Below are 25,874 nucleotides of genomic sequence, written 5' to 3'. Positions count from 1 at the left end.
CCCAAAAACACACACTAGTGCCAGTTTAAAATGCGATTCAGATATCCTGAATGTCTGGACTAGGAGGAAATCCATGCATACATGGGAGAGGACATAGAAACTTGCACGGAAGTACTCAGGATATGAACTCCGGTCTCCTTGTTCTGAGGTAACAGCACTAACATTATGCCACTGTGCCACCCAGTCATAGTCATATGTACATTAAGTACAACAATATTCAATGACACAGTGATATACAGATTAAGGTAAGTATAACTACATACTACACTACTATGGTGCATGAACAATGCAAGGCTCTGACACTCCCTATACTGTATTTTTTGATTAAGTAGTTATTTTGATAGGTAATTTCAAATTCATTTATTTAGTACAGCCTTGCAAAAACTTCATATAGTCTACAAGTACTTGTGGATATCAGATATCAAAGCACAGCTAGTGCATTTGACATTTTTCAGCTCCCATATGAGATCTTATTTAAACAAGCAGGATACACCACATTACCATAGCACTTTTTCAATGGGAAGTGTATAATGAGACAAAAATATAGTGGTTATAACATGGAGGAATCAGAGCTAGATTAAAGCTGAACTGTTATCAAGCCTTACTCCCTAGCATTTTCTATGCTAATATACAATGTCTGGCAAATAAAATGGATAAGCTGTGACTTGGGATCACATCTCAAAAAGGATTCTGGATTGCATAAATATATTTACAGAAACATGGCTTAACAGCAGCATTCCCAATAGCATAACTGAGCTAGAGGGCCCTGATGAATTTAGGATGGACAGGATGACAAAGAACTCTGGTAAGACCAAATAGAGGCTGTACACCTATATAAATAAACCTTGTTTTATAGACACAGCTATGATTGACAGTTGTGCTAATCTGGAATACCTAATGATTAGAAACAGGCTTTTTCATCTTTCAAAAGTGTCAACTTCTGTTATTGCAACTGCAGTGCATACTCCCCCAGATGGTAATGCAATGTTAGCATGGAAACATCTGCATGTTGCGATCAGCAAGCAACAGGATGCTCATCCAGAAAAAAACATTTGTTTCAGTGGATTTTAATCACTCTAATCTGAAATCTTTATTGCCCAAATTTTACCACAATGTCTCCTGCCAAAAAAGAAGAGACTGAATCTTTGACCATGTCTATTCAAACATTGCCATGGCTGACAAGACCATACCTCTTCCCCATCTGGGACAGTCTGACCACCTATCAGTTTCTTATTAAGCATGTGAAACCTTCAGTGAAGACAGTCAAAGTGTGGTCAGAGAAGACAGACTCCACATGTCAGCACTATTTGCCAAACACAGATATTAGTATATTCAGGCTAATTTGGGATTCTTACACAGACCTTAATACGTATGCCTAGTCTGTGCTGGATTAGATTAATACTTGTCACCACTTTCAAACGGAAAAACATTTCCAATCAAAAGCTGTAGAGTATAGAAATAGAGTAGAATAGTTCTGCCTACTGCTAAAGGAACAAAATTATGGATCGAGGTATACTTTTTATACAATTCTGATCCCTGTCGCATGTGGCAAGATATCCAGACTATTATGGATTATAAAGTCAGTCAGTCATTGTCTAACCCACTATATCCTAACACAGGGTCATGGGGGTCTGCTGGAGCCAATCCCAGCCAGCACAGGGCGCAAGGCAGGAACATACCCTGGGCAGGGCGCCAGCCCACTGTGGTGGGAGGGTGGGGAGGTTTGGGCATACATACACACACACACACACATACCAAGCACACACTAGGGACAATTTAGGATTGTCAATGCATCTAACCTGCGTGTCTTTGGACTGTAGGAGGAAACCGGAGCACCCGGAGGAAACCCACGCAGACATGGGGAGAACATGCAAAGTCCATGCAGGGAGGACTCGGGAAGCGAACCCAGGTCTCCTTACAGCGCTACCACTGTGCCATTTCTTCATCTAGCCATGTATTCCTTCCTGATGAGCTAAACAAATTTTATGCTGGCTTTGACTATGATAACAATATAATACCAATCAAAGCTGAGCCACCCCATCACAATCAGCCACTCATGCTCTCCATGAGTGATGTTTATTCTGTGCAGTATTTCCCATTGTTGCGTTCTGCACACGAAGACTCAATCGTTTCATCGTGCCCATTGGTACAGTACATTGTTGAAAAGGCCCTTTGCTGCTCCAAATCAACAATCCAATCACTGTGCCTGTACCAAAACAATCTGCTATAATGGTCTTGAATGACTTCCACCCTGTTGCACTCATTCCCATTATAATGAAAGGCTGGTCCTGGCCCACCTTAAACTTGTTTACCTTTAACACTGTATCTATCAGTAGGCCTTATTAGTAAGAATGATGAGCTTGACTACAGAAAGAAGGTTCAAAACTTTGCAATATCGTGCTCTAATGATAACCTGACCCTCAACATTATGAAGACCTAGGAACTTATTGTAGACTACAGGAAATCCAAAGGCTGCAGACATTGTACATCAATGGGACTGCAGTTGATGGTGTCCCCAGCTTTAAGTTCCTAGGTGCTGACATCGCTGGGGATTTTTCTTGGGATTTGTAGCACTTCCATAATAAATGAGAATATACAGCAGTTTCTCCACTTTCCAAGAAGACTGAGAAAAGCCCATCTGTCTTCTCAGATTTTGGTTAACTTCTAACGCTGTTTTATCGAAAGCGTTCTAACCAAATATATCACGGTATGGTAGCTGCATTTTCTCTAGCTTGAAAACACATCAATGAGTAGTGAAAATTGACCAGTACATTACTGGTGCTCTTCTACCCAAAACGGGTGATCTAAAGCACAAGTAATGTTTGTGAAAATCAAACAGAATTATCATGGACACCTCTCACTACAACCATGGACTATTTACACTCCTACCATCAAGAAGAAGGTAAAGGAGACTCTCTATACCAGAGGTCACTAACAGGCGGACCGTGGTCCGGGTCCAGACCCAGAAGCTGTCTCATACGGACCCAGACTTACAGCCAAAACAGAAGGTTATGATTTAAAACCTGATGGGGCGCTTCTATTTTAGCCGGCGCAGCTTTTGTAGTCTTTACGGTAATGTTTTAGTGGATGAGGAAATGCACAGACCAATTGTATGCGCATTAAGCCATTTCACATGATACCACTCAGCCAATCAAGTCTGTGGATTCTAGGTGAAAGAAAGTGAGAGATACAGACGACCGCTGGAAAAAGAAAAAAGACAGGTGAGACGGAGAAAGGGACAGAAAAATAAGGAGCAAATGGCGCTCTCCAAAAAAAAGGAAAGTGGACAGCGAAAACAGTTATACAACATGATCTTCCGGACCATTGCTTCAAGAAATTTTCTCTAATTGGACCTCTTTAGATTTTAGTTGAATACCCCTGCGCTATACTATACACCTCTGTGTCTTTTTTTTTTTTAATAGCTTTTTACTGGCAGTGTACCTCAGTACTTTAGCTGCCTGTCATACTAACCTCTGCATTTACACTACGTATATTTGTTCTATTGCCATTTACCTCAAGTCCTTCATTGATCTATTGCACTTTGTATTGTTCATTAACCATATCGTAAGTACTATTTTTACTATGCACATATTACTGTTTACATTTACATTGATTTTTATTTTTATTGATTTTATTGAAATCACACAACATTCCATAAAAATTGATCAATTTTTTACAAAAATAGGATCAAAAACAAACTTAAAGCTAGTAAAAATAAGAAACTAGGTGAATTAATAAGTTAAAAGAAAAATGGAGAAGAAAAAGAAATGGGGAGAGAATCTGCTTCCTCAGTGCTTTAAAAGCTTATTCTAAAATCTTATTGATTACATCCTGCCAGGATCTGAAAACGTTCTGCATAGATCCTCTAAGTGAGAATCAGATTTTTTCCAATTTCAAATAGTATATAACATCAGTTACCCACTGACTTAAAAGAGGTGTTAGGATTCTTAAAGTTGAGCAAGATAAGTCTACGTGCCAATAGTGTAGTAAAGGCAAATACAGTTTGTTTGTCCATCTCCACTTTAAGCCCATCTAGGAGTACACCAAACACAGCTGTTAGAGAATTAGGAGGGATTGTGACACCAAGGCTGTCTGAAAGGCATTTAAAAATGTGACCCAGTGAGGCTAGAACTTGATTGCAACATTTGCAGGTTGGATCTTGCCTTGGAAACATTTTGGACAATTTTAAAGGAGACAGATGTGCTCAATATATAATTTTGAGTTGAATAATTGTATGCTTTGCACATATGGAGCTTGAGTGAATTCTCTGCATTGCTACCTTTCACTCATTTTCTGAGATATTGAGTGAGAGATCTTTTTCCACTGTCCTCTTGGATCTTTGAAAGGGAAGGACTGTATAATGGTTTTATATATTGCAGAAATGCTGTCTGAGTCGAGCAATATTTCAGAACAATCCAGCAATATGTCTGAGCAATATTTTTCCAGTATAGGTAGGTGGGAGGTGAGGAAAATTGGGCAGGTTCTGTTTAACAAAGTTTCTGATTCGAAGGTAGGGAAGTTAAATTTGGAATGTAATTGTTCGTAGGATGCAAAGACGTTGTCTATGTACAGATCTCTAAGTGATTTAATCCGAAATGTTTTCCAGATATTAAAAACTGCATATGTTTGCGAGGGTGGAAAAAGGTGGTTCTCGTGCAGAGGTGCCACAGATAAAATCTCTGTCTCTAACAATTGGGTTGTTAGTATATTGGCGATAACTTGCAATTATTGGGGCACAAAGCAAGGAATATAAAGTACTACTGCAGGATTTTATTTCTATTGCCGACCAAGCCTGTGTATGTTCATCTATTTGTGCCCATGTCCAGGTTTTTATAACTTGTATGTTTGCTGCCCAGTAATAAAATTGAAAGTTAGGCACAGCCATGCCACCTTCTGCCTTAGGTCTTTGTAGGGTCACTCTTTGGATACGTGGATGTTTTGAATTTCAAATAAATTAGGTTATGGTTGAATCTAATTTCTTAAAAAAACAATTTTTCTTAACTACACCTCATGCATATGTATATTGAATGTTGTGTTGTTTGTGTGAATTTATGTGGTACTTGTAAACTAGAATCTAATATAATAATAATCATGTGCACCTGTAAACTAAGATGTTTCATGAGAGTTCTACACTACTGCCACTGCCTCAATACCATTTCAACATTAGTGTCTACAACAGCAATCAACTTTTAAACATCTCAGCATCAATGGATGCTGCCTGCATTGACTACCTTAGAAGAAGAAAGTGCACCTAAAACTAAATACCAATAATAGCAGGTAGCAAGTGGAAAGATTATTGTATGTTAACAGTAATTCTATTTCTGGATGCATTACAGATACCACAACTAGATACTTTCAGCACAGAGGAATTGGATAAACCTCTGGTACTATAAGAATTACTAAATGCTATAAACTCACTTCAGAGTGGGAAAGCAGCAGGCCCTGATGGCTACCCTGCAGAATATTATAAAAAATTCTCAATTAAGCTAGCTCCCCTTTTATAACATTTACAGAAGCTAGAGACAATATAATTCTACCTCAGACTATTAATCAAACTTTAATTACCATCCTTCCTAAGCAAAATAAGGGCTTTTTACAATGTGCATTGTAAGAGTTAAATTTGAACCTCTTCTCTATGTGTGCACCTAGCATGTGTCTGAGTCTTATATCCTTCTAAGCTTATGCTTAAAAGCTGACAGTTATTTTATTTTTCACTATGATAAACGTATTTCTTGTTATTTATATAACCCCTTAAGAGAAATGTTATATTTATGGCATAACCATTCTTCTGTAATGCTAAGTTTCCTGTTTTTCGTACAAAGCTGAGATCATAAAATTAATTAGACCATTGTTCTTTACTTTTTTGGAAAACAAGATGTATGTGGTGAACTTCACACATCTCCTAAAATAAAAATAAGAATGAAAAATATACATTCAAAAAGCCACATACATCCTAAACAAACAGGACTATCAATCAAATTGTGGTCATCTAAGGTATCAACATCTGCCATGTCTCGTTAGCAACTAGGTGTAACCAATCATGTTAAAAGTTTTCTGAATATGTAATGAATTACTTTTAAAGAATAGTGACTTAATCAATGAACTGTATAAATACTGCGCAGAGGACACTTTTTTTCTTTGTAGCATGTGACTAACGTAATACACTTGCTACCTCTTCGAACATTTAGATAAAGAATAACGATTGACGCTTTCTCCTGCCTGCGTTTTATTGCTTAAATCAGGGCATTCCAGTTGGGGGTGTCTGTATTCAGAATTTTCTTCCACAGCATCACACAGACCAACCTCACTTTTGAAAAATGATGTAAAGATACTCTCCAAAGTCCTAGCTAGAAGGACTGAGAAAGTGCTTCCTTCGGTAATATCACAAGACCAAACTGGATTTATTAAAGGCAAACACTTAGCTTCCAATCTTCAATGCCTGTTTAATGGGATATAGTCACCCACAAAGTCAAACACCCCGGAGATTTTATCGTTGGATGCAGAAAAAGCATTTGATATGGTTGAATGAAATGACCTTTTCACCATATTAGAGAAATTTGGGTTTGGCCTGAACATTTGTGCATGGATCAAACTACTGTACAGTAATCCCTCCTCCATCACGGGGGTTGCGTTCCAGAGCCACCCGCGAAATAAGAAAATCCGCGAAGTAGAAACCATATGTTTATATGGTTATTTTTATATTGTCATGCTTGGGTCACAGATTTGCGCAGAAACACAGGAGGTTGTAGAGAGACAGGAACGTTATTCAAACACTGCAAACAAACATTTGTCTCTTTTTCAAAAGTTTAAACTGTGCTCCATGACAAGACAGAGATGACAGTTCTGTCTCACAATTAAAAGAATGCAAACATACTTTCCTTTTCAAAGGAGTGCACGTCAGGAGCACTGAATGTCAGAAAGTGAGAGAAAACCAAACAAATCAATAGGACTGTTTGGCTTTTAAGTATGCGAAGCACCGCCGTTACAAAGCTGTTGAAGGCGGCAGCTCACACCCCCTCCGTCAGGAGCAGGGAGAGAGAGAGAGAGAGACAGAGGAAAACAAACAGTCAAAAATCAATACGTGCCCTTTGAGCTTTTGAGTATGCGAAGCACAGTGCAGCATGTCGCTTCACGAAGCAGCTGCACACAGAAGGTAGCAACTCTTTCAGCATTTTTAGACAAGCGTCCGTATCGTCTAGGTGTGCGAACAGCCCCCCTGCTCACACCCCCAAGTCAGGATCAGAGAAAGTCAGCGCAAGACAGAGAGAGACAGAGAAACAAAAGTAAGTTGGGTAGCTTCTCAGCCATCTGCCAATAGCGTCCCTTGTATGAAATCAACTGGGCAAACCAACTGAGGAAGCATGTACCAGAAATTAAAAGACCCATTGTCCTCAGAAATCCGCGATATATATTTAAATATGCTTACATATAAAATCCGTGATAGAGTGAAGCCGCGAAAGGCGAAGTGCGATATAACGAGGGATCACTGTATACCAGTCCAGAAGCTTCAGTCTGTATTAACATTAATTCAGACTACTTCAAACTAGAATATGGTACTAGACAAGGATGTCCCTTGTCACTGCTGCTGTTTGCAATCGCCATTGAGCCATTGGCAGATCACTGTTGAAATGCTTATGAGATAAAGGGGATTATCAGAGAAGAACTTTAACAGAAAATTTCTCTATATGCAGATGATATGGCACTGTATATATCTGATCCACAAAATACTGTTCCTGCAGTCTTAACAGCACTTACAGAATTTCAAAAGTTTTCTGGTCTCAGAATTAATTTGAACAAAAGTGTGCTCTTTCCAGTGAATTCTCAATCACACAATATTAGATTGGACACCTTCCCTTTCATCATCGCAGATCAGTTTAAATACCTAGGGGGGGTAAACATTACAAATAAACATAAAGCTCTTTAACAACAAAATTTTGCTGTCTGCATGGAAAAAATTAAGTAAGACTTGGATAAATGGTCTACCCTTCATCTCGCTTTAGCTGGAAGAATTAATATTGTCAAGATAAATATCTTACCTAAGCTTCTCTTTCTATTTCAAAACATTCCATTATATATTGTGCCAGATGGCTGGTGACCCTACCCAGCTGGGACGCCTGGATAGTCTACGAGAGGGACAATACCTCACCTGGGCCATGAGAGGGCAGTCGCCCGGGTCTGCTTGGGGGCCACTGGAACGGAACTGGGAAGCTCATCCTTAAGGGAGGGCATAGCCAAAGCCAGGGGACGCCCGGATGGTTACGGAACCCTGGATGGCAGCACTTCCGCCACTCCAGGAAGAGCTGCCGGAAGAAATTCCAGGGGCACCCGGAAGCACTTCCACACCAGGAAGTGTCATCAGACGGAGCACCTGGAGCCCATCCGGGTCATAATAAAAGGGGCCGCCTCCCTCCAGTAGACAAGCCGGAGTTGGGAAGAAGGAGACAGAGATTGTGAGGAGGGAAGTGGAGGTCCAATAAAGAGAAAGAGAGAGAAATAGAAAGAAGAGTGTTGGGATAAGGCATTCTGGTGTCTGTCAGTCTGTGTCCAGGCTTTCCACAACATCAATAAATAATTTTTTAAGAAATTGGATTCAACCATAACCTCATTTATTTGGAATTCAAAACATCCACGTATTCAAAGGGCAACCCTACAAAAAACTGAAGAAGTTGGCATGGTTTTACCTAACTTTCAATTTTATTAATGGGCAGTGAAGATAAAAGCTATAAAAACCTGGACATTGACACAAAGAGATGAACAGACACAGGCCTGGACCGCAAAAGAAATAAAATCCTGCAGTACTTCTTTATATTCATTGCTTTGTACCCCTGTAAGGACAAAGTCAAGTCAAGTTAAGCTGGGGAGCATGCACTGGTACAGGATAGAGAAGCTTCTATCTGTGGCACCTCTGCACAAGAACCACCTTTTTCCACCCTCTCAAACGTACACAGTTTTTAATATCTGAAAAACATTTGGGATTAAAACACTTAAGAGATCTGTACATAGACAAAGTCTCTGCATCCTACAAACAACTACACTCTAAATGTAACTTTCCAGCAAAACATTTCTTTCACTACCTTCAAATTAGAAATGTTGTTAAACAAAACCTACCCAATTTTCCTCACTTCCACCTACCTCTGTTCCAGAAGAAATACTGATCAGTCTTGAGGACTCAGACAGCATTTTCATATTTAAAAACATTTTAAAGTCCCTTCCTTTCAAAGATCCCAGAGTATGGAGGGAAAACGATGTCTTACTCAACACCTCGGAAAAGGAGTGGAAGGTAGCAATGCACAGAATTCATTCGAGCTCCATATGAGCAAAGCATACAATTACTCAACTTAAAATTATATATCGAGCACATCTGTCCCGTTTAAAATTGTCCAAAATGTTTCCAGTGCAAGATCCAACCTGCGAACATTGCAATCAAGTTCATTGGGCCATATGTTTTGGGCGTGCACTAAATTAACATCATTTTGGACAAAAAATTTTAAATGCCTTTCAGACAGCCTTGGTGTCACAATCCCTCCTAATCCACTAACAGCTGTGTTTGGTGTACTTCCAGATGGGCTTAAAGTGGAAATGGACAAACTGTAATTGCCTTTACTTCAATATTGGCACATAGATTTATCTTGCTTAACTAGAAGAATGCTAACTCACCACTTTAAAGTCATTGGATAACTGATGTTATATATTATATATATCTAAAACTGGACAAAAATCTAATTCTCACTTAGAGGATCTGTACATAACATTTTCAATACTTCGCAGGATCTGATCAATCACATTTTAGAAAAAGCATTTAAATTATGGAAGCGGATTCTCTCCCCTATTTTTTTTAGTTCTATTTATTTTTATTCATTTATTTACTTACATATCTTTACTATTACTAAAGTTTTACTCTGCTGATCTAGCTCTCTTTCTCATGGGTGGGAGTCGATTTGCTTCAAACCTAGTTTTGTTAAACTTGGCTTGCATATATGAATATTATCTGATTTAAATAAAATTAATAAAATGTCATATAAAAAAACTAATTCTAAAGCATCATACATAAACAGCATATGCGCTGCCTTCCAGAATGAAGCATTCTCAGTGTGCATATTACACTGGCTCATTGAAAAAGATAATTGACTTTTTTTTGGTCTAAAACAATAACTAGGATACCCTCTTCTTCATCTAAAGACATCACTAATTAAATATGGGCAAATTAAACAATGGATAGTAAAAGTTTTAGGAACTTTTCTTACTTATTCCTTGCTACACATATTATAAGCAAAGCTGCAAAAGACTTACATGTCCTTATCCTTCTTAGTGATGGTGGATACTCTTATCTAAAAACAAAATGTTCTAATACAAAAGAACTATATTACAAACTAATAAAATTACTTGGAATCATATTGTATGGGGCTGCTGCTTGTTAACATAAGACAAATTAGAGAGGAGATTACAATCACTCATGATGCTCTCCAGTTAAGTTTCCAGACAGAATTTGTAACTGTCTAAAGTGAATTAAAAGAATGAATTAAAAGAAGTCTCAGATGATCAAAAAGGTGCTTCTTTGAGCTCACTAAGCTGGAAACTATCAGGGTTTCAAGATGGACGGATTAAATTGTTGATTGACATTAAATCTTTGTAGAAGTATACTCATCGAGCTAAGAGACAGTAATTGCAAATCAAATCTTCACATCATAGGGATAAAAATAAGATGGGGTTGGGATTCCAGAACCGGTTCTAAATTTCAAAGAACTGGGAAATTGAATAGATGTTTGAATTATGGTTCCATTGATTCCTACACATGTATTTTCAATCAACTATACAGCTCTAATAAACATCCTTGATGCAGATACACACATTGTCCCCTCAACCTGGGCTGCAATAATGGTGTAGTCTACATCATGTGTTAAACAACATGTCGATTTGATTTGCTTCAGTGTCTTGTGGCATCAAAGCCCAAGTGTTTCAGCTAATGCTAACACAACACATTCTAGAAGGGATGGGACAGTTATCAGTTTTTACAATTAACTGATGTGAAACTCCCAGTGTTTATTACACCGCTTCATATTTTAGTTATGATTACCGTGCTTTTCTAAAACGTTCGCTGAAATGTATGTAATCACGTATGAGTTTAAAATTAACCACTGCACTTTTTCAAGCTCTTTCAAAGCACATTCACGTTACAGCAAAGAATAAGGACCATTATCTGCATATGCATTTTACCTGTGTGTCTGCACTGTTTTTTGCAGAAGGCGATCAATTCAGTATATTTTGTTCATTTGAATTGCAAGTACAAGTCTTAAAAAACAGGCTACATTTACATCTAGCCTTTTGACTTAACCAAGAATTAAACTTCAATTAAAACATTTACATAAACATATATATTACAACAGAGTTGGAGAATATGACAACGTGGTGGACATTTTAAGTAATGTTGCATGTGAGCTTGAAATTGGCGTAGAATTGTGGGCATTCCACACAAATATATTAAATCCTTAAATTCAGATTTTTAATGCACTAATTTCATGCACATATTTATTTGGTAAGCATCCTTTCTTGATTGTTGCAAGAATATTCAACATCGTTTTTAATCACTGTTTATATTTGTGCGCTATTTATTACTTGCTACTATTTGTTATTTGTTTACGTTTCGTTAAGCTTGAATGCACATATAGGATGTCAATGCATGTTACATTTGCACTATGAAATTCATCAATCTGATCAAAGCAATGAAGCATGCTGCAGGAGTCGAAGACACCATCGGAACGCAATGCCCCGAGTTTAAACATTGTCTTAAAAGAAGCTCAAATAAACTTTCTTAAAGTGAAGGCTAAAACAGGCTGAAGTATATTCTTGCACTAAAATCAAAACAGAAATTCAGGAAATTGACTTGGGTTATTTAGTTAATTTGTACTCAGTTTCGCTCCTTTTCATTTGACAAACTGCTGCAAATTTGTGGATGCATTGTGACAAATGACTGTATTAGACTAACTACCATTAATCCTGAATCTGAAAATGAAAATTAGTGACATACACACAAATGTATGAACCATATTCATGGATTAGCCAAGAAAATTGGCTGTAGCATGGCAAAACGATTACATATCAGAGCAGGCCTTTTAGTATTTGAGTGCAGGCCTCCTTTATCCTTTGTTTGAGGGGTTTCTCCACTGATGGAGATACCATATGCCCAGAGCGGTCAGGCATACTACCAGAAAAACCTGACGTGATCATTTTTCTTAACAAGAACTGTTGACTTTTTTTGTTGCATACACGCTCACACTTTTTACTCTGTGTATTTAGGTTGAAGAAATATTAATTATTTTGTAATTATTTAATCTTAAAACAACTCATTTGTGCTTTACTGCTTCACATAAGCTTTGCTTTAAAACTTTTAAGATGAACACTTACAGGGGACTTTTTTCGTTTTTTTAAATATTTTGACCATTTTTTTTTTTTAACCACATTAGAATTGGAATCGAGAATAGATAAGAACCAGATTTGATAAGCAGAATTAAAATCAGATTTGTAATCGATAAAATCTAAACATTACCCAACCCTAGCTAAAAGAAAATGTTGAATACCCAAACACCAATGAATTTCTTAAGAGATTCTAGTCTGCAATGCTCTCAGCATTGTCGGGTTTCAGTCCAGTTGTGGAGCAATGTCATAGGGTTTGCACCTTTAATAATGGCTCATCTAAGCCATGACCCTTAATGCCAAAGTTCCTTAACTACCTTATGACCTCAACTGACAAACTGTTCTTCAAGAAGTAAATGTGGGAAGAATGTAGTAATAAAATAATTTAATTCTTTGCTGTAAAACCATAGATAAGAAAAATCATTTTGCTAGGAACAACCTGTTTATCCAGTAAACACCATTTGGGCGTAGAAGTTTCCTGTAAGATAGTAATATAATTTAACCTTTTAATGCAAAGAAACTATTTAATAGGCTGTATCGACCCTTTGATGATGTATCAATGTTTATACAAAGAGTCTCTTTCACAACTTCAGGAATGTGACAGCAATATAATTCTGTGTGATGTATAAAAGCAGATAATGTACAGAATATCAATTTAAATTAAAAAAATCTACTCAGACTGCTTCTCTATAAAATCTCATCTCTTGAGAAAGGTGTTATAAATAGGGCTAGACAGTGCAACAGTATACTGTACTGCTGGCCCCAAAACCACTTTGAAAATAGATCTTTGTCCGAGTGGGTGTTATAATCTCTTAGTTTAAAAGAATCTAAAGCTTCCTAATTTACTTTGATTTCTACACATATAAACAGCCTAATTTGCAATTTTAAGGCCAACACATATTCGTCTCTGCATTACCATTCACCTCAAACAGCAAAGGTGTGATGTTTCATGGCTCCAATTATGAAAAAACAAAGGCAGCTGGGGATGCAGCCATTTCATTTGTCTAAGCTGCCTAAGAATGGCTACTCCGATACTTAGAATTCTAGCAATCTTTTATCAGTCAGATTCAAGTTAACGGTATCCTACCTTCTTGAAAGTTGACTTCCTGTTTGCATCCCAGAATCCTGTGTGTTACACCATTTTCATCCAGGAAAGTGCTTTCCACCATATACACTGGCTTGTTGCTTTATTTAGGAGGGCATGCACTGTCACTGCTACCATTTATTTATTTATTTTTTTTTTATAGTGTTTTTCTGTATTTGCGTCTGTATATCAGTTCAGATATTTTCAAGTTACCCATTAAAATGTAAGCTTTTAATATATGTTATCACAGCAATGTGATGGTGTGGGTTGACTCCATGCACCCACTCTTGTTCGGGAGCCTCTTGGGAGCCGCATTTATTAAAATCCAAATAAAAAGTGCTCACAAAGTGCAGTGTATCCAAAGAAGTCCAATAAATAAATAATCTAAAAAAAAAGGTGTTAAGTGGAGGTTCAAAATTAAACAAATACATAAATCCATTAAAAGTGAGGTAAAAACTCCCAGGCAGAAAACCACTCTTTAAAATCAAGTCACCAATGCTTCCCATTATATTGACATTTCCCCTCCTTATCTTGAATGGACCTTGCAAGAGGAGAGGACGCCAAACCGACAGGCACTACAAAATCTTCTATGGGTCCAGGTTCCTGCCACTCTATGAATGCAACAGGGCTTCACCCCAACCGAACCCAAGGTTCAAGTCCCCAAAGGCCATAATGCTCCCCAGTCCAAGCCTCTGACTCCCGCTACCTTCCTGGTCTTCTGTGGGAGGTCGCCTGCACCAGCTGGGCACTTCAGCTCCCTAAATCAATCAGCCGGAGCAATCCTCTACATCAGCCCCCTGGGCATTGGCCACCTGTTCCCTTAAGGGGCTCTCCACATAGCTACCTGTCTCTGCTCTCACTCTCTGTCTCTCTTACACCAGCTCTCTCCCATCTTCATGCCTGCTTTTCTTTCTTTTAACCGCCACTCTATTCCTTGCACTCCCATATTATATGCTGGGGAGCGGTTGCAGGTGTGATTACCTGATTTCTGCTCCAGGTTGATAATGAGCCAATCAGGCCAACTCCACAGGCCAGCATGGCAACGCAAGGACGGTTGACCGCCTCACACCAACTTGGAGACGAGGCGTCTTCTCAGCAGATCGCTCGCACCTACTCCACTCACCAGTACGAGCACATCCATTATTTATTTACTTAAAATTGGCACAATACCATGAATCACATGTCACAAGGAATTAATCGCAATAGTGAAACTAAGGATTGGTGGGCTGTTGAGGGGACAGTATGTATGCCTTATATATTTGGCTGACAGTCTGCTGCATTGAAGCTGCTCTTTGACTGTCTTGTGAGGTTCTTTACAATGCAGCTATCACTTGCTTTTTTCTCCTATTCCAGTACCCCTTCTTCTGGCTTTAAAAATTGGTCAGTATTTAAACTGGGAATAAAAACACAAGTGTTGTGATCATTGAATGCCAAAGGAAGCAGGAAGCTTAGCAATAAGGCAACAATGACCTGCACTGCCAATTTATGAAAACTCATTTGCTCACTAGCTCTACTATTTAAAAAATAAAAATTTTAAAGTCAAATTTTGTTACCTGAAATGTATTATTATTATTTTATATAATAATACCTCGTAATCAAATCGGCTTATACTGATAAAATAAAAAAAGATCCCTTAGGGATGTTTATTACTGCATTCATTTAGGCAGTTTCATCACAGTGAGAGATAAAGCACACTAGCAGCATTCAATCAATTCTATCAATTGAGCCTACATTTCACATATACAGTATATTTAGTTTTAATTACGTTATTAGTAGGGATATTTTAACATAGGCAGAGTGGTTGTGCACAGCTAGTGACACATGTCCATGAGCTCAGGCTTCATTGCTAGTCTGTCTGTATGGTGTTTGCATGTTGTTCCCATGTGCACATGGGCTAAATGTGCATAACTAAAGAAGATTACCTCTGCTTTAGAGATGGGCATTAGAATCACATAATTATGCACTCTCAATTTCCAAAATATCTTTATTCCTACATGTGCCGTTGTTAAATGGCATCCACTCGGTCTATGCTCATAGGGAGGTACCCAGGTTTTGCATGTTGCTAAAACAGATATTCAGTATTTAATGTAAATACACTTGTAGAAGGGTGGCACAGTGGGTAGCACTGCTGCCTTGCAGTTAGGAGACCCGGGTTAGCTTCCCGAGTCCTACTTGCGTGTAGTTTGCATGTTCTCACCGTGTCTGTGTGGGTTTCCTCCAGGTGCTCCGGTTTACTCCTACAGTCCAAAGACATGCAGGTTAGGTGCTTTGGTGATCCTAAATTGTCCCTGGTGTGTGTGGGTGTGTGCCCTGCCCGGGGTTTGTTCCTGCCTTGCACCCTGTGTTGGCTGGGATTGGCTCCAGCAGACCCCCGTGACCCTGTGTTAGGATATAGCGGGTTGGATAATGACTGCCTGACACATTACTGTTAATAACCCAATTCAAGGGGTGACTTCAACAGTACTTCAAAAAATAATCCAAGTAAGGATTTCCTTAGGAAAAAAATATACTTTTAAAATCTGGAAAGGGTAGATGACACAAAGTCAGCATCACCAAATATATATAACATAAGAGTATATGCGATCTCACTGTTCGCAATGGGAATCATACAAATAAAAATGAAAGCATGTTTGAAATTAAATAACCTTTTGCTTAAATGTATTGCAGGTTAAAGTAACAAATAAAATCAGAGAATACTGCCTACCTGACTGTTTGATTAATTCGGAAGTGTAGAATTGTCACATAATAAAAACTGAGCTCTCTTACACAAAGCAAAATTATACACATTCAGTTGACAGGTATACAACATGAATTACATACAATCTGACAACTCTAAAAAAATAAAAAATGATTTTAGCTTTACAAAACAGTGTCAGAGTTAATTTTTTTAGGGCATAAAAAACTACAAAATGGTAAAAATTAAAAGTAGAAAATGGTTAAAAAAAAACTGAAAATCTACATAAAATTAAAAAGAACACAGGATTCTAGTAGACAACCTAGCAATAGTTTGTTTCTCTTGCTTAACAATTATTGCAAAAAATAAGGAACATACAAAAACGTAAGTCTTTCAAAAAATATCAACCATATGAATTGCCAAAAGGAAAGATGATGATTAATTAACTGATTAACAGAAATAAATTTCAATTAAGTCATCTGGTCAATGCAAGGTAACACACCTCTTAGTGCATTTCACTGTGTTTTTGTTACTGATATTGTTTTTTTTTTTTTTTGTTTTTTTTTTGCTTTTATTAAAAGTCAATCCATCAGTGAAACCTTCCTAATTTGGTTATCACCTGGATTCACAGGCATATTTATGCACCACCAAAGCTGGATATCCCAGGTAGGTGGGCTACCACTGCTCTAGGACCAGGATGCACAGCAGTGAATAAAACCAGCTACAAGTAATGGCCCCTGTACTGCTACTATCACAGACAAATTAAAAGCTTTCAAACCCAAACACAAAGAAAAATGGATTTTAATTTAAATTGTAATGAAGAATTAAAACCACCATTCTCAATGATTATTATGAACAATGCACAGTCCTTACTGGAAAAAAAAACTGGATGAGCTGGGAGCATCTGCGTAATACCTTTATGAGTACCATGAAAGAAACCTAATGTGTTTTACTGGGACTTAGTTCAAGAATACATACTTAAAAACAGATAATGAAATAGATGGATTTGACTGAGTGACAAGACAATAACTCAGTCTCTGGTAAGAAGATGGCTAGTACGGTATACCTACAGGTTAATAAAAGACAATGTAATACATCTACTTTGAGAGAACACATCTGCACTCCAAATACTGAACTACATGTAAAATTCCGTTACAACGAATATCTTTACAAAGAAGTTTTCATTACAATGAAGTGTTTCTATGGTCCCGACAGCTTCCCCAAGTCTATAGAAATCTCGTTACTACAAAATACATTCAGCAGATACTTTCATTACAACAAAATGCCCAAAAGATCTTGAATGCCTGAATAAATCATCCACAGAGCAGTTAGTTTGGTGGCCGCAGCTCAGTTGTGCACAACAATCCCCTAAACAGAAACACTGTACATTTTTTTTCTTTCTTCGAACTTTCCTCATACTGTTGGTTTTTTTTTTTTGCCTTTTTTGTTTCCTGCGGATTTCAGTGATACCTTTTGCTTATTGCTCATCAACATTTGAAAAACATCCATTGGAATTTAACTCAATGTCACCCTCCTATAGAAACAGCAGACACGAAAAAACGATAACAGTTCTTATTAGAAAGAAAAAAAAACTTTATATCTTTTGCAGCTCTCGATTGCGGCAAAAAGAAAAAAGACATTGCCAGTGAATTCGGAATTTCGCTATCGCTATCAACTTTCTTGAAAGACCAAGCAAAAAAAGAAGAAAAATCTCGGGTTGCAAATGTATGTGAACTTCTGCATTTGAAGACGTCGAAAAAGCAGTTTTTATGTGGTTCAGTGATGCGCGTTCAAGAAACACTCCTATTAATGCGACTCTCATTCAAGAAAATGTCAGGTTTGTAAACACTCTTGGGTCCTCCCCCAACTAGACAGCACACCGAAGAGCATCCCAAAGTCCAAACTCTGTGTCTATGGAAGACTGTTTATCTGTGGCTGGGGCAACAGCTGGCTCAAAGTTGTGCTGTGTCTTTCAGCTATGCTGTGTCTCTCTGCCAAAGCAAACAGAAAACATATCAATGGGTGATATGCAAGGAACATTGTAAATGCAGGTAACAGGATTACTTGATCACTGATCTGCTGTGTCTGTGTATAGCAGAGTGGCAGATCACGCTACAATAAATAAGTGTGCCATTCCTGTTTCAAGCTGAATAAAGCTGGTTTTGCTAAAGTACTGAGACTCAGCCTCATGTTTTGGGGTGCAAGACAGGGACTTAAGAGCGTGACCCAGACCTTTTATAATTTGCTTCTGTGTCGCTTCACTGCAGTGCTATGAGCCTGTTGTTACGCTGCCCCGGCAACAGAAAAACAAGCTTCCACAGACGCGGCAATCGCGCTTTGGGACTCACTTCAGCATGTCGTTACCATAGGGTGGCTTGTGTCTCAAAAGAGTTCAGAAACCTCACAATATGAAGAAGAAAAGGATGATTCGGCTCCTGATTAATAACTGTGCTGCCCACAACATGCTTCCACATTTAGATAATGTTCGCATTGAATTCCTCCCACCCAATTGCACAGCAGTGCTTCAGCCATTGGATTTGGGCATTATTCGCACCCTGAAAAGTGTACTATCGCAAGGAAATGCTGAGAAAAATTCTCATCAGCATAACTTGTAGGCAGGAGGAGATTAAAATTAACGCAAAAGAAGCTACTGAAATGATTGCAAACGCATGGGCGCAAGTTAAAGAAAGCACTATAGCAACAAATACAGAATCTCATTACAACAAAATATTTTTTAGGTCCCTGGTAGTTCGATGTAGTGGAATTCTACCTGTACTTGCTGCTGGACTTTGTCCATAACTACCTGCCATGCGAGTTTGATCAGATGTTTATTATGGCAGTCGATGTAATTGCCTTATCCTGATGTGGGAGCTGCAGGTGAAATGATTTATGGAACTTTCCCAAAACTGGAAACTAAACTATTTGACTCATCTAAACACTCAAAGGGCTATTACTAATAATGTAAACTGAGAGCAGCATGGATATGAAAATTAACAGGAAGCTTTCATACCACAGAATTAAGAGGGAGAGGAACTCCAATCAAAGATGACATTAATGGAGCGACATCAGCCTGAAAATAAACAAAAAACAATACATCGCTTTCAGAGTTTAATTATTTTATTAGAATTACTTTGTATCTTTTTTATTTATATGGTCTGCACTTAAACTGCTGTACTGGACACTTATATTTACCAGCTTTATTTCAATACAACAGTTCAAATACAGTATACTCAAATTAATGCCTCTCCCATTCAAGACCAACTTTAAGCACTGAAACAAAGCTATTCATTTTAAAGCTATGAGGCATGAAATGAAAAGTTTTAGATTGTACTTAAAACAAACACCATATGCTTCATTCACTGAAAACAAAAAACAAGCTACTGTATTTACCATTAAATATTTAAGTAGATTTTATATTTACATTAACATTTTAATTTTTGTTATTGAACTCTTGTAAGTATACCATTTTCATAAAGGGATCATAAGACATAATATTTAATATATAAATTAATAAGTATATAGAACAACAAAAAATACTCACCTGATTGACATCTGTTCTTTTTATATTGTCAAGTTTCCAGTCTATGATTAAAAAAAATAAATTAGTAGCATTCTAGGCAAAATTCCAGAATTACACATTAAAAACAGTCATAAATGTTATAAATGCTGGAGAAAAAGAATGACCCTATTTATTAAATAAGTTACTTTGTGACTGAAATAGGATCAGACCCTGTGCAAATCTGCATTTTATAAAGCAGGTATCAGAATGTTACTCTAAATTGAAATAGCTTTTTATCATTATAAACATATATTTTTCTAGTTTTATGCAGAGAGAAATCAAATAAAGCCTTTTCACAAAAAGAGTATATTAATTACTTTAAACAAGTAAACTAAAATAAAAACAAGTTAGAGAAATGTACAAAACAGTAGAATTCAGGTGTGTCTGGCAACTTAAAAATGGATATGAAAGTTGCAGCCTTTCACATGTTTTAGTTACTTCCAAGAGTCAGTTATCACATTTTTGTTTATAAAATAGTTTTGTCACAATAGGTCCCATTCAAAAATAACAGAGACAATAGAATGCAATTACATGTGTTTGAAGACAATATTAAATACATGTTTTTAACAGTACTTTACAATGTAATGTAGTTAAAAACACAGCCTAAATAGGCTTGTGGTGACTCAATCAACATCTTTCATAGACAGTAGGTTCCAATTCAAGTGATGTAAAAATGGCATCAATTGATCTGTGTTACTGGTGGAGGATCTGCGATTGTTGTTCTATTATTTTACACACATTTCTGAACGTATACCCAAAAGAGTAGTACCCAGTAATTACCAAAACAATAACAAGCTCCCATCTAGCAAGTAATACTAGTTAAAACCCAGTAATTCATTAAAATTACGTAAATAACTAAGAACTTAGAAACAGAACTGATTTACTGTATAACAGGAATACCATAGGTGACACTAGTGTTAAATATTTTGACTTGTCACAAACGTGCGATAGGGAGACAGTTTACAGGCTCAAAAAAAGTGTATGTTCCCACTGGAGAAGGGGATGGCACTGCCTTCTAACTCTTTCTCCTCTCTTCCCGCAGAACAACCAATGACCCTTCAAGCTAAAGATCACTTCCGGCCCTCAGGAGACACCCACAACGTCACTTCTGGTTCCTCAAAATCCCCCCTCCTGCTTATGTCACTTCCGGTTCTAGAATGCCACTTTCATGACCTCATTTCCTTCAACCTACCATATTTAGGACCGCCATTTTGTTGTTTTGCATGTCTGTTTTGGACTCAAGTCTGTAAAGATCTCAACCCTTTTCAACAGCGTATCATTTGGATGCCCAAACCTTTGACATGTTCTTATGTTTAATTTACAAAGTTCAATTTCAGGACACTCAGCAACAAAAGCAGCTTTTCAGACACAGATAAACCATAACCTCAACTCAGTCTTCATCATACATTTTATCGCTAAGTAACTCCTTCAGTATGATTTAAGTTGGAGTTTAATTCTGTCCTTGCTATTTGCAACACAATCACCATCTTCATGCAGTATTGAAACGGACACCCTTATCCAAGGCAACTTACAACATTAATGATACAAATGGTTACATTTCTTTTGGAGCACAGGCAGGTCATGACTTGCTCATGGTCACACTGCGAGTAGTGGGAATTAAACCCAGTCCAAAGCCTTAACCACTACACCACACTGCCAGCCTTACATTAAATATTAGTTTAGTCAATCCAGTCGTACATATACTTATACAACATAATTGCTATCATCTTCCATTTGTTTCCAGACTAATACTTTTTTTTTTTTGTAATTTTATGGTTAACTTGCCTAAAGCAAGAGAACGGTGCTGCTGTATGAGTGATCTGTATGTGCACGTCCTTTCCCTGGTGTTGTATTGGGGATTTGAGCGGCTGTAACACAAGGAAAATATACAAAACCAGTAACGGAATATTGGACGATAACGTGCAGGGAATACACTTGACTTATAGTTTTCATAGTCTCTCTCTGTAGTTTTAGTATTCGTTTGCTCAGAGGTTGATGCGCTTGCTGCTTCATGAGTAGCTCTTGTTCTCTCCACTCTAGCAGCCCGTTTCTTCTCTTCTTCCATGGGCATCTTTTTGCATTAAAATTGATTAAGTCAGTGTTTGTGTTGCAATTACTTAGTATGTTTTTTTTTTTATTTTTCACTTAAGCTGGCACCTAAGTCTTCAATCTGCCTTAAGAATGATTTAAAATATGAAGAGGTAGGGGAAGTGACGGCAAAAATAAAAAAGAAAAGAGGAATAACCTTGGAGGTCAATCATCACCCCGAAAGTGAATAGTAGATGTCACATAGTATATATGTACCAAATTTCAGGTCAATAGGTCAAACGGTTTGCAAGCTACAGGTGATTTAAAATCCTGGACAGACGTACAGACAGCCATGGTAGCATATTATATACAGTGCATCCAGAACATCACTTTTTCCACATTTTGTTATGTTACAGCCTTATTCCAAAATGGATTAAATTCATTTTTTTCCCCTCAGAATTCTACACACAACACCCCATAATGACAACGTGAAAAACGTTTACTTGAGGTTTTTGCAAATTTATTAAAAATAAAAAAACTGAGAAATCACATGTATATAAGTATTCACAGCCTTTGCTCAATACTTTGTCGATGCACCTTTGGCAGCAATTACAGCCTCAAGTCTTTTTGAATATGATGCCACAAGCTTGGCACACCTATCCTTAGCCAGTTTCGCCCATTCCTCTTTGCAGCACCTCTCAAGCTCCATCTGGTTGGATGGGAAGCGTCGGTACACAGCCATTATAAGATCTCTCCAGAGATGTTCAATCGGATTCAAGTCTGGGCCACTCAAGGACATTCACAGAGTTGTCCTGATGCCACTTCTTTGATATCTTGGCTGTGTGCTTAGGGTCGTTGTCCTGCTAAAAGATGAACTATCGCCCCAGTCTGAGGTCAAGAGCGATCTGGAGCAGGTTTTCATCCAGGATGTCTCTGTACATTGCTGCAGTCATCTTTCCCTTTATCTTGACTAGTCTCCCAGTCCCTGCCGCTGAAAAACATCCCCACAGTATGATGCTGCCACCACCATGCTTCATTGTAGGGATGGTATTGGCCTGGTGATGAGCGGTGCCTGGTTTCCACCAATTGTGACTCCTGGCATTCACACCAAAGAGTTCAATCTTTGTCTCATCAGACCAGAGAATTTTCTTTCTCATGGTCTGAGAGTCCTTCAGGTGCCTTCTGGCAAACTCCAGGCGGGCTGCCATGTGCCTTTTACTAAGGAGTGGCTTCCGTCTGGCCACTCTACCATACAGGCCTGATTGGTGGATTGCTGCAAAGATGGTTGTCCTTCTGGAAGGTTCTCCTCTCTCCACAGAGGACCTCTGGAGCTCTGACAGAGTGACTATTGGGTTCTTGGTCACCTCCCTGACTAAGGCCCTTCTCCCCCGATCGCTCAGTTTAGATGGCTGGCCAGCTCTAGGAAGATTCCTGGTGGTTTTGAACTTCTTCCACTTACGGATGATGGAGGCCACAGTGCTCATTGGGACCTTCAAAGCAGCAGAAATGTTTCTATAACCTTGTCCAGATTTGTGCCTTGAGACAATCCTATCTCGGAAGTCTACAGACAATTCCTTTGACTTCATGCTTGGTTTGTGCTCTGACATGAATTGTCAACTGTGGGACCTTATATAGACAGATGTGTGCCTTTCCAAATCATGTCCAATCAACTGAATTTACCACAGGTGGACTCCAATTAAGCTGCAGAAACATCTCAAGGATGATCAAGGGAAACAGGATGCACCTGAGCTAAATGTTGAGCTTCATGGCAAAGGCTGTGAATACTTATGTACATGTGCTTTCTCAATTTTTTTATTTTTAATAAATTCGCAAAAATCTCAAGTAAACTTTTTTCATGTTGTCATTATGGGGTGTTGTGTGTAGAATTCTGAGGGAAAAAATGAATTTAATCCATTTTGGAATAAGGCTGTAACATAACAAAATGTGGAAAAAGTGATGCGCTGTGAATACTTTCCGGATGCACTGTAAGAAGACATACAAACTGGTGTATATTTAAAATTGAAATGGTAACTTAATTCACAGTTTAAGTCACAGAGAATGTTTCTCTTTTAAAAAAATTGTACTGTCTCGACAAATTTCTTTTAAGAGTAACTGTGCCAGATCTCAACAAAATCAGTCAGTTGGGGGATTCAGAGTTATTTCTTGCAGACAGACAGTACTTGTAGAGGCTATTGCAGCAGGTACTTCTCACACCTACTACACATGAAAAATATCACGGGATACAAAGCCACTAATTTATTTTTGGATACTTCAATTTACTTGACACTACAATCTTTGTTGTCATCCAGAGAACCTATAAATTTGACATTTCTGAAAACTAATGAATTTATTGTGATAACTTGGCAGTTTTGTTAACTACAAGAATGCTTCGGAGGCTTGTCTGACATGTACTTCTTTAAAAAGCACATTTTGACTTCAGAAAATGCTCTGTACCTCTAATTTTTTAATTTATGTTTTACATAAAATAGTTTACAACTTAATTTTTTTTGCTGCCAATATGCTTTTTTTCCAACTCTTCAACTAAAGATAATAAAAGTATTTTTGCCCCCCCTTTAACCACCACCTTATCGTGGTGGAGGGGTTTGCGTGTCCCAATGATCTTAGGAGCTCTGTTGTCCGGGGCTTTATGCCCCTGGTAGGGCCACCCAAGGCAAACCGGTCCTAGGTGAGGGATGAGACAAAGAGCAGTTAAACCTTCTATGATGAATGAAAACTTTGGACGGCGTTTTCCCTTAGCCCGGACACGGGTCACTGGGGCCCCCCTCTGGAGCCAGGCCTGGAGGTGGGGCTCGATGACGAGCGCCTGGTGGCCGGGCCTGCACCCATGGGGCTCGGCCGGGCACAGCCCGAAGAGGCAACATGGGTCCCCCTTCCCATGGGCTCACCACCTATGGGAGGGGCCAGGGAGGTCAGGTGCAGTGTGAGTTGGGTGGTGGCCGAAGGCGGGGACTTTGGCGGTCCGATCCTCGGCTACAGAAGCTGGATCTTGGGACGTGGAATGTCACCTCTCTGAAGGGGAAGGAGCCTGAGCTTGTGCGTGAGGTCGAGAGGTTCCGGCTAGATATAGTCGGACTCGCCTCGACGCACAGCTTGGACTCTGGAACCAATCTCCTTGAGAGTGGCTGGACTCTATACCCACACCCGCTCGGCGCCTCTCACCGGGGGCAACTCCAGAGTGGTAGACTTATTGCCCCCCGACTTGGAGCCTGTTCATTGAGTCCGAATGGGCCCATGTTCCGTGCCCTCTATTGTTGAGGCTGCTGACCGGAGCTGTGGCCGTAAGGTGGTCGGTGCCTGTCGTGGCGGCAATCCCCGAACCCGTTGGTGGACACCGGCGGTGAAGGATGCCGTCAAGCTGAAGAAGGAATCCTACAGGACCCTTTTGTCCTGTGGGACTCTGGAGGCAGCTGATAGGTACCGGCAGGCCAAGCGGAATGCGGCTTTGGTGGTTGCTGAGGCAAAAACTCGGGCATGGGAGGAGTTTGGGGAGACCATGGAGAACGACTTTCGGACGGCTTCGTGGAGATTCTGGTCCACCATCCGGCGTCTCAGGAGGGGGAAGCAGTGCAGTGTCAACACTGTATATGGTGGGGATGGTGCACTGCTGACCTCGACTCGGGACGTTGTGGGTCGATGGGGGGAGTACTTCGAAGACCTCCTCAATCCCATTAACATGCCTTCCAATGAGGAAGCACAGCCTAGGGACTCGGAGGTGGGCTCCCCCATCTCTGGGACTGAGGTCACCGAGGTGGTCAAAAACTCCTTGGTGGCAGGGCCCCGGGGGTGGATGAGATACGCCCGGAGTTCCTCAAGGCTCTGGATGTTGTAGGGCTGTCTCGGTTGACACGTCTCTGCAACATCGCATGGACAACAGGGACAGTGCCTCTGGATTGGCAGACCAGGGTGGTGGTCTCCCTCTTTAAGAAGGGGGATCAGAGGGTGTGTTCCAACTACAGAGGAATAACACTCCTCAGCCTCTCTGGAAAAGTCTATTCGGGGGTTCTGGAGAGGAGGGTCTGTCGGATAGTCGAGCCTCGGATTCAGGAGGAACAGTGTGGTTTTCGTCCTGGTCGCAGAACAGTGGACCAGCTCTACAC

The 25,874-nt window shown here is 39.1% G+C and overlaps 1 protein-coding gene across 1 annotated transcript in view; it reads right to left on the bottom strand.

Annotated features, from left to right (window-relative positions):
* pign (phosphatidylinositol glycan anchor biosynthesis, class N) overlaps positions 1-25,874 on the bottom strand; it is a 201,491-nt gene that overhangs the window by 117,831 nt on the left and 57,786 nt on the right. The window contains exons 9-10 of the mRNA XM_051928776.1: positions 19,711-19,751; positions 19,180-19,239 (exon numbers count right to left, since the gene is read on the bottom strand). Coding sequence (XP_051784736.1) covers positions 19,180-19,239; positions 19,711-19,751 — 101 coding nt within the window. The remainder of the gene's footprint in view (positions 1-19,179; positions 19,240-19,710; positions 19,752-25,874) is intronic.

The sequence above is a fragment of the Erpetoichthys calabaricus genome, chromosome 6 (assembly GCF_900747795.2).
Source record: "Erpetoichthys calabaricus chromosome 6, fErpCal1.3, whole genome shotgun sequence".
Lineage (NCBI taxonomy): Eukaryota > Metazoa > Chordata > Cladistia > Polypteriformes > Polypteridae > Erpetoichthys > Erpetoichthys calabaricus.
The sequence above is the reverse complement of the archived record's forward strand: the minus strand, read 5'-3'. Positions and strand labels throughout refer to the sequence as shown.